Source organism: Pavona decussata, unplaced genomic scaffold (assembly GCF_977016875.1).
Source record: "Pavona decussata unplaced genomic scaffold, jaPavDecu1.1 SCAFFOLD_140, whole genome shotgun sequence".
Lineage (NCBI taxonomy): Eukaryota > Metazoa > Cnidaria > Anthozoa > Scleractinia > Agariciidae > Pavona > Pavona decussata.
Genome location: NW_028145553.1, coordinates 1,017,501 through 1,027,794, shown reverse-complemented (window position 1 = coordinate 1,027,794; position 10,294 = coordinate 1,017,501). Strand labels below are relative to the sequence as shown.

At 42.8% G+C, this 10,294-nt stretch overlaps 1 protein-coding gene across 1 annotated transcript in view; it reads right to left on the bottom strand.

Moving 5' to 3' along the window:
* Positions 1-289: 289 nt before the first annotated feature.
* Positions 290-10,294, bottom strand: part of LOC146466859 (uncharacterized) — a 31,111-nt gene continuing 21,106 nt past the window's right edge. Inside the window, exons 9-16 of the mRNA XM_085126773.1 lie at positions 8,913-9,235; positions 7,719-7,831; positions 7,185-7,350; positions 5,431-5,572; positions 2,670-4,062; positions 1,454-1,543; positions 877-1,013; positions 290-430 (exon numbers count right to left, since the gene is read on the bottom strand). Of these exons, the coding sequence (XP_084982899.1) occupies positions 409-430; positions 877-1,013; positions 1,454-1,543; positions 2,670-4,062; positions 5,431-5,572; positions 7,185-7,350; positions 7,719-7,831; positions 8,913-9,235 (2,386 nt within the window). The 3' untranslated portion in view covers positions 290-408. The remainder of the gene's footprint in view (positions 431-876; positions 1,014-1,453; positions 1,544-2,669; positions 4,063-5,430; positions 5,573-7,184; positions 7,351-7,718; positions 7,832-8,912; positions 9,236-10,294) is intronic.

Here is a 10,294-nt window from a genome sequence, read left to right as displayed (position 1 = left end):
CCTCTTTCTCTTCCCTGTAACTGTTGCAGTAAGGAGATTGTCTACGTTTGCTTGTACAATCAAAATGTTTTGGCTTTGTGGTATGAGCCTTTTAATAAGCGCCGCCCTCAAATAAGCGCCGCCCTCGAATAAGCGCCGCACAAGAGACACGAAAAATTAAATAAGCGCCGCGGCGCTTATTCGAGTAAATACGGTAAGCCTGTTTCACAGACACCCTACTCTATATTTTACTAGTTGCTCTGTCCTCATCCGAACTTCGGTTATCAACTAACGGCATCTAAGAGCTGTCAGAACTCTTGTGTTGATGCTTTGTAGATCGCCTGACACTAAAGCCTTCTTCGTTGAAACTGAATCCACAAAAACCACCAATTCAGTTCATCGGCTAAGAATTAAATTCCACTCCAAATACTAGCACCATTCCTCTGGTTCACTGTAGAAAGAAAACAGAGGACAGCGAAATAAGCAAATTAGAATCAGCTGTATACGTCAGAGTGAATATCAAAATGAATGTTTGGTTTAATCAACTGAATTGATTTAGCAATTTGGCAACCGTAAAGAGATTCGAGTGCTGACATTTCCAGCGTTACAGCGAAAAAAGGAAATTGTGAGTTGTGTGTGGTTTACATAACGAGCAGTGCAGTTAGGCTATTGGTAGAAGCATGGTAACATAGAAAACAGATCTGTCGAATGAAAAGCGTTCGTCGATTCCGTGAGGAATTTTAAGAGATGAAAACTTCCAAAAGATCACAATGGTTGTTTATAAATACTGTAGGCCAATTTTCGTCCGCTCGCCCATTTTTTTATTTTTCAAATTGGGCTAAATCTACCCGATTAATCGTTGTGTCTAGGAAAAACAGTGGCAAATAAGGTTCGTACTTTGATGCGAGTGAGCTGTTGATCACGTGAAGCAGGGTGGGATCCCGGTCCTTGAGCATGCTCAGTAGCTGGTCTAGATAATGTCTGTTTTGCTCCTGTTCCTCAAGTTTAGCCTCCATGTCTTTTACTGCTTCAGTCTATAAATGAATAATTTGGAAAAAAAATAAATAAATAAATATAAACACACCAATTTGCTTCAACCCAGATCCAACTAATAATGCATCAAGTAAGCGCAAACAACAGCAAAATGATGTTAAAACCTATCAATAGTCGGAGCAAAACATGCAGTTGGTGTGAAAAGGGGGAATACTTATGCAACCAGCGCTAAGCGGGGGAAAACAAAAGTCATTGGCGCCAAGCGCGGGAAAACGTGCAACCGGTGTTAAGTGCAGGAAAACGTTCGGCCGGTGCCAAGCGCGGGAAAACATGTAACGGGTGCCAAGACAGTTCTCTCTGACTCTAAATGGATTACTTTTTATCTATGTACACACTTGGGCAAACACAAACCAAAGTAAACTTAAAATAACTTTCCACAGTTGAAGAAACTTGACTTAAAAGTTAGACAACATTGGCTTACCAAAGTATTGATCTTGTTTTCAGATTCTTTCAGCTTTTTATCCTTCTGTCGAGCAATGGTCTCTGCAGTGTTGATCTGTTTGGTTAAGTACTGTAACATAAAATTTGAAAGTAAACTAGATCAGGTTTGCCAAATAAAATTGAAACTTAAATTCTCGATACACTTGAAACAGCATCGTGCACCACCCCACCCCAAGTTTGACATGACTCGCTCCGCTCGCTAAATTTTTCTTGCGGCTTATTCCTTTTAAGGAGCCTACTCTCAAGCTCATTACAATGACACCCAACACTGTGAATAACACCCCCACCCAACCCTTTATTCTGAGCCAATGACGATTGTCTGCCAGCAGAAGCTGAGATCGCACGTCAGCCTATTAAGACGCAAACAGAAGCCGCTATCAGTCCATACCTGCTCTCACCCTACCCACCCTCACCCCCCTACCCTCCAACCTAACCCACGACTGAATGCAAACAGATCACCTCCCAGCTACCGACGGAAAGGGTTTGGGGCAAAGAGCCCAGACTCTGGAGGGGAGGGGGAAGGGTCTCGGAGGCTGCTTTTTTATATTTTATTTCTTAATTCGGGCCCCACCATTTAAATTCCCCGTCCCCACTTAACACTTTTTATCTTACTTCTTGATCCACCATTGACAACTATCGATGGTTTGCATGTGACGTCATGGCAGCCATGTTGGTGTACAGGAACAATAAGGTTTTTCTTCGCTGGGACTTAACTTCCATTTTTATGCAAACCATATGAACAAATTTTCTTTTGTTTTGTGCACCAACATGGCGGCAATGCAAACCACCTATACGTCCTTACGTTTTTAACACTAAAGTTGAACCCCTTTTTACGGACACCTGCTAAGACAAAAATCTTGACATTACGGGCAATCGCTTTGGTCCAAACACCAACATTTGCCTCCTGTAATAAGGGCACTTTTCCTTGTCCTAACGGTCTCCGTAATAAGGGGTTTGGTTGTAGTTAATTTAATTAATCACAGCTAAATCCTAGGGTGCGTTTCTTTGGGAAAATCCGAATCCGGATTTTTGATCCAAGATCTCTCGGATCATGGTGCATCAAAGGAACCGACGAATCCTTACCCAGCGTGGATTCGTCGGTTTCTCTGATACACCATGATCCGTGTGATCTTGGCTCAAAAATCAGGATTCGGATTTTCCCAAAGAAATACACCCCTAGTTTCAGTGATACTCACACTCTCCACGTCTCTAAGTTCCTTATATTTTTGTTTAAACGACTCATTCTCTCTCGCCTCAGCAGCCAGTCTAGCCACAGACGACTTCAGTTCGTCAATTTCTTTGTTTCTTTCAACAAGAAAGATGTTCTCGAGTTTCAAGTCTTCCACTTCCTTTGCACTGGTATCAGTTCTCGCCTCGCTCGTTTGAAGGTTCTCCAGCTCCGCTATCCTCTCTTTCAATTGCCGCTTCTCGGACGATAACTCTTCAAGCTTTCTTTCAAAATCATAGGCCTTATCCTGACTTCCTTTCTCCATGTCACGCATCTGCGCAGTCAACCTAATGATGTTCTTCTTCATCTCATCCGCGTCTTTGCACTGCGTTGTCAAAACAATATTTTCCTTTCGCAGCTTTTCGACTTCCTCGGTGTCTGCCTTCTCCGATTCTTTCCGCTTGCGATTTACCTCCTCCAATTTTTCCTCTAATTCTTTCTTCTCAGCTTCGCTCCTGCCTAACTCTTGTCTCATAATCTCGCCCTCGTCAACTTTCTTACACAGCTCTCGATTTATCTGCTTCAATTTCTCGGCTTGAGCGACTTCGATTAACAACTCATCATGGCTTTGTTGCAGCGCTTCCAGCCTTGAAGCCATCTCGTCCTGGGTTGCACTAGACTCTTCGCTTAAATGTCTGAGCTTCTTCAATTCTTTTTCTTGCGCGTCAAACGCAGAGTTCACCTCTTTCAGTGACTCAAGTTCCTTCTCCTTAGAGGAAAGTTCGTTGTTTCGAGCGTAAAGTCTTTCGATCTCGCGATCGCGCAGCGAAATTTCAGCATCGAATTTGTCTTCAATCTCTTGGGCCTTTTTACGTAGTTCCTCATTCCGTAAGCGAAGCTCGTGCAATTCTTTACTCTGTACCCGAAGCGCTTCAAGTTCACGCTCTTTCGCAGCAAGAACGTCATCTTTCCCTTCCAGCTCGCGAACGCCTTGTTTTCTTTTCCGTAACTCCTCGTTCCCTTGTCGAAGGGTCTCAATTTCGATTTCCATCTCAGTAAGATCTTCAACTCTTCTTTTAAGCTCCTTGTTTTCCTGCACCAAGCTCTCAATTTCGACGTCCTTCTCCTGCAGCGTGTCGCTTCTCATCCGCAACTCTCGAAGCTCTGCCTCCTTGTGCACGAGTTCTTGTTTCACATTCTCTAATTCCTGAGAAGCAATCGCCTCGGTTTCTTCCTCGATCACGTTGTCCAACCGCGCCAATCCCTCCATCAAGTCTTCGCTAGTTTCTTCGATGATTTCGTCCCTCTCGCCCCCACCCAATATGGCGGGTGTTATATCAAGCTCGTCTTCTTCCTGGGCCGAGGAAACTTCTGATTGGATGCCCTGCTCCTGGGAGACATCTTCAGTTGCATCCGTCATCCTAAAAAAGGAAAACCAAAAAAAGTTAGTTAGCATTGTAAACAACATTTTACCTTTAAAGTGCCCCTAACCGTTCAATTTGTTTTCTTTTGGTAGATTTCCATATCTATGAAGAACTCATTTTCGAAAACATTTTTTAGAAATATTGAATCCTTTTTTGTTTAAGAGCGCTAAAAGTTACTGAAATTTTTAAATTTTTGCGCGCTTTAAGCCCCGCTGGACAAATTTTTGTCTCGTGGGCTCATTGGGAACGAGCCAATGAGAAGCGTCCGATATTTGACACTTTCTTAGCTGTGACGTAAGAAAAGGACACCAGAAGGATTCAGAAGGAATCTTATGCATGCTGATTCTTTTCTCTACATTTCGAGAGTTGCTACATCCAAAAACCACACATTTTTCAACTATTTTCTCTGTTTACAATTGAAGCATTACCGCGAATCTTCGGATATTTTTGCACGATGTCCTTTTCTTACGTCACGCTCCATATTTGGCCGAGTGGGGGACTAATGCGAACCATAGGTGAAAATATCAACAAGACTACCTTCACTTCTAGCGCTCGTACTAAAAAATGATTCAAAATTTCTCAAAATTTTTTTCGAAAATGAGTTCTTGAAAGATATGGAAATCTACCAAAAGAAAACAAATTGAAGGGTTAGGGGCACTTTAACTCCTAGCATCAGGTTATCTCGTACCATAATGTAGTTTGTCGAAAAAAAAAAAAAAAACAGTCAATCGTGAGCTTACGCAACAAGATGACTGAAGCGGGAGGACGGAAATTACCCTTGCGTAACCAGCATGACATAAATCTATACCAGGGTCTCTCTTCTTCACGTCCCAGGGAAGCTCCCTGGGAAGTGAAGAAGAGAAACCGTGGGAACGAGCTTGCACTATTTGAGCTAGCCGGTCTGAAATGCCAGCCGTCTCCTCCCCCTAACCGGCGCCCCCTGTGGGTTAAGGGGAGGAGACGGCTGATATTTCAGACTAGATTTGAGCATCAAACTTGCCCTTGCTATTTCCATGTCGCAAACGATAAGAGGACGACAGTTGAGGTCGAAAATCGCACAAAAATGCGTTCATAAATGAATGTTACATTGGTCACACAACGATATTTTGACGAATGTTTGGTTTTCTCAGGTAATTTGGCCACTGTAAAGAGATTCGAGTGCAGACGTTTCGAGCGATAGCCCTTCATCAGAAAAAAAAAAAAACATTTTCCGTCCTTTTCCTTCATTGTCCTGTTGCGCAAGCTCACCAATGTAACCGACAACGGTTCTTTTGAAGATCACTCTCTGTCTCACTCGGGCAATCACAACACATAGATCGAGACTTCTAGCTTCAAATAACTTGTGGGGATAAATCATTTACTTACCATCCGTCCAACCCATCTTTGTTATCATCATCTTTGGCGGCTTCCATTGGTCTTCTACAAAGTCTGAACACGTGATCTGGAGCGCTCCACGCCATCTGTAATCGCAGAGGGCACACGTGATCTGCGACCTCTTCTCTGTCATCTGCGAAGTGTGAAACAAGAATGACATATTAAATAACTGCTGGTCATTATTGCATGACAGTTTTGTAATTATAAACTAGTCAGATTCGGATTAAAATTCGTACTGGGCTACGAATAAAGAAGGCTGACGTTCCTCTCTTAACCCTTTAAGTCCTAACAGTGATCAATATCAAATTTCTCCTTGTAATATCAATGCTTATTCAACCCCTGAGGTCATGAGAATTGAGGATTTGATCACCCAAGGTGATTTTTTTTGATATTTTAATAACTTCTACACAGTACTTTTATAAGAAAAGTATAGGGACAAGATAGGAGAATTTGTTCTTTGATATTAGGGGTTAAAGGGTTAAGCCCTGGAAACGAAGTTGAGCATCAACTTTGACCTTCCGATTACCAGTTTGGATGCTTTACGACTTGAGTGCCATACGTCAAAGAAATATGATGTGAATAAATGATAGGTCATAGGTTCGAATCCAGTTGGAAGAACTAGGATTTTCTTTTTTCAAGTATGCCTGTGTCACCAAGAGACATGAGGTAAGAGAGCGAATCCCTGTGCCCCATGATAATTATTTTCAATCTTTTTTTAGTTCGCGCCATGTTATTTTGGGAAATTATAATTAAATGACCTCACTCAAACTGACCAATAAGATGTCGACATTAAAATAGCAACGCAAACAAAAATAGATTGAAAAAAAATTTTCACAGGAAGAGGGGCATGTATGGGGGATTCGCTCTCTTACCTCATAGTCCCTTGGTGTCACTTACTGAAAAAAAAAACACCTCTACCGTTTATTCACCTAGGCCCAATTGTTCAAAGCCCGATTAAGCTAATCCTGGGTTAACGTGAACTCTGATTCGAGTATTTTTACTAATCCGTAAGGATTCATCGACAAGATTTTTGTCCCTTAGTTTTGCCTTAGACTTTTCTTTGTAATTAGCTTAAAATAGCCTTTAAAACCATCTTTAATGAGCGAGATGAAAACATCGGTTAACTTTTAATCAGAGATTAGCGTTAATCGGCTTTCGAACAACCGGGTCCAGGCTTGAAATATAACCACGTTTCTTTCATGAAAATGTCATTCTACGTGATTAGTGCGATTTGCCGTTTTAGCCACACAAACATCTGGTTTGAAATTGGATAAGGGTTTTAAAGGCAAGGCGTGCGTTTTTCGCGTTTTTCAAAACTCCCGAGACATTTCAGCACGTGTTTTACGAGCACGGTGTCCATTTATTGGAAATATGATTTTTTTTCAATATCATTTTGAAAGCTAAGAGTCTTCAACATTGTTTTAGATTCAGAAACACATTGGGCTATTTTGCACGGAAAACTACCACCAATAATAATAATAATAAAAAAAAAAGATTTGAAATAATACTTCTCGGGCCCGAAAATTCCCTCTTTGGGAGTTTTGAGAAACGGACCTCGGTCCTGAAACAGGCTGTTGGAAATGCCACAAGTATTTTGGTCTGAGACCAAGACAGGATTCGGAGAACGGGGCGGACACCTCCATGAAACATTTTAAGGGGTAATCCCTAGGGTAAGGAAGGAGAAGGGAGGGGAGGGTTGAAATGCGAGAATTTTCCGAGTGTAGTTGGAGCTATAAAAGCTTTACCTTCATTCTCTTCAGAAACCTCTACCAAGTAGTAATCACCAACTTCACCAGGCAGGTGGAACTTCTTCACTATCAGAGCCAGCGCCTCTGAACACGGAGTCTTGATTGAAAGCGGAATGGAGCGATAATCCAGATCATCTTCATATTCCTCTAGTTCAAACAACATCTGAAAAACAAGTGTATACAAATAAGTTTGTGCGGGCCAGGGTTTGATTTGATGAAAATCAAAGCAGGAAAGGACGCAGAGCACTCTTTAGGAATTGGGGGAGAGGTTGGTGGGGAGAAGGAGGGCAATTGGCAGCTTTACCCAAAACGTTACAGGCTCTCCGTAACCACTACTGTTTATCATTCTAAAAGACACTCAGGTAAAATTGCAGTTGATTAAGAGGCAATTTCGCCTTTTAAAATTGTAATTTAAAAGTCGCGCTTAAAATCGTCAGACTTATCCGCCCTTAAAAATTGCGCATTTTCATTGAAATGTTTATAAGCCTTGACAACAATGCTTCACTTCTCAATCTTTAATACTGTTGTCACCTTGATAACTCCGTCGTTTTTACACCGTAGCTCAAAACGACGTTTGTCGGGATCTTGCCAACGGCATTGAAATATCAGCGGACAGTCTGAATCCAGGAGATCATGTTGAGAACCTAAAAAAGCAAAAACACTGTAACTGGTTTGAACCCAGGAGTCATGTCATAAGTACGTAAATTGTGATCATCCGGGTGAGTTTAGTCCTGAGAAGGTCTGATTGAGGTGACATTGACCGACGTTTCGACAACCTGAGCGGAAGTCACCTCCAGAGTCAAGTAAAGTGTGGAACGTTAGTAGGTGGAATAACTGTCTCTGGTTATTGACCTGACTGGTCAACGAAGTCGAGATGTTATTGGTCCAAGACGTTTAAATTTACCATGTGACGACAATACATTCTTAAGTTAACTGCTGACGAGATTTAAAATAAATTGGCCGATGACCACCTCCCAAGACATGTCCATAGGTCAAGTATTACTGAATTTCTTCCAATTTCCAAACACCGAAAAGTGGTTTACATAAACGGGCACAGCCGAGCCATTTTTAATCAAATCTCCAGGAGTTTGAAAATCGGATGAATCGAGTGTTTGATATAGCTTCTCAAACCAAACTCGGACTTGGGGTGGGGGAGGATGGATTAAAAGTTTCCATCTTGGGAGGAGGGGTGGGTGGGTCTAAATGTTCCTTCAAAAACTCATTAATAATCCATAATCACATTGACCTATCAAATGGTCGATAAAACATCACTTGCAGTGGCTTTAAAACCCGATAAAACCTCCTCCATATTAGTATGCGGTGTAAAATGTTTTTCTCGTATGCTAATTTCCAACGTTCACAAAAGCATCATTGTTATGAACTCTATTGACCCACGTTCTTCCAGGAATGTTTTTGAAGCCGTTCAAAACCTCGCAGCACGTTTTTTATCCGGTCTGAAACCACTCGGCAGCGCCTCGTGGCTTAAAATCCCGATAAAACCTGATGCTCGTGTTTTAAACATTACAGTTGCAGAGTTCTCGACTGTGGAGTGTCTTCACTGGCCAGACAAGTACACATCAGAATTTTGACGGTAGTTTCATTTCTGGTTTCTGTAATCATTTGCTACTGTAGACAAGAACTTTTGCTTCTCACTGTTTCTAACGGGCGTGTTATGGTCTCCGGAAGGCTAGTTTTTGGAGAATTTTAAAATACTATAAGACCCACCTCCTTTTCCTAGACTTGTTTCACAAATGTAAAACCGCCGTGGGTCATCAACAATTTCGGACTTCTCAAAAACAAGTTTGATGATCTCTCTGCTTGTGGTGGTCATGTTGACCATGAAGCTGCAATAATTCAATTCTTCTGACAGTGCAGTTGGCCATATCCGTATCAGACCTTGAGGTCCGGCTTGCAGAAGGTATTGCATGGCAGGGTTCAGCTTCTTGGACGGTAATGTTGAAGATGAGGAGTGATGGTGGTGGTGGAAAAGCTTCGTCAATTTTGATGAACCTGAGCTGAGGGATAAGCTCTCCAGCAGCTTTGAAACTCTGCAGTTTGGAAATGCAACAATTATCACCTGACGAACAAGCCGACTGGATAACGGACTCGTTGGCAGCCTGAATGATGCATGGACGAACTGACTAACAGACGGACTTGCAGGCTAGCTGGTATTAACTGACTGACTGACCCACTGATTGCTTAACTGATGGACGGACTACCTGAATGATTAATTGACAGGCGTGCAGTGTGGCTGACTGACTCAATTGTTGGTTGACTGGCTTGTTGGATGAAGGATGGACTGACGGACTGACCGACCAACCCACTGACTCTCCGAAAAACCTACCGACAGACCTGCTGGATGAACGCTGACTGCTCGAGTGATTGGCTGACTGACAGTGCTGGCTTTTTGGCTAACTGATTTAATACCTGGTTGTTGGATAGCTGTTTGACATTCTGCATGACTGACTGATTGACTGACTTGCTGTCCGTTTGACTTTTTGACTTTAATACTGTCTGGGTTGTTGGATAGCTGACTGAGTGACTGACTGACTGACTGACTGACTGACTGACTGACTGACTGGCTGTCTGGCTGACTGGCTGACTGACTGACTGACTGGCTGGCTGACTGACTGACGGCTGACTGACTGGCTGGCTGGCTGACTGACTGACTGACTGGCTGGCTGGCTGGCTGGCTGGCTGGCTGGCTGGCTGGCTGGCTGGCTGACTGGCTGGCTGGCTGGCTGGCTGACTGACTGACTGACTGACTGACTGACTGACTGACTGACTGACTGACTGACTGACTGACTGACTGACTGACTGGCTGGCTGGCTGGCTGGCTGGCTGGCTGGCTGGCTGGCTGGCTGACTGTCCCGTTGGCTAGACCATTGACTGACTAACAGACTGGTTGACTAACTGTTATTTGCTTTTCTCAACCGACTTTTTGGTAAAGTAATTTGGCCACCGTAAAGAGATTCGAGAGCTGACGTTTAGAGCGTCAGCCTTTCAACAAAACGAATCACATTAGATTTATTATGACGCTCGAAACGTCAGCGTTCGAATTTCTTTACAGTGGCCAAATTACCTTATCAACTCAGCCGATAAAACCA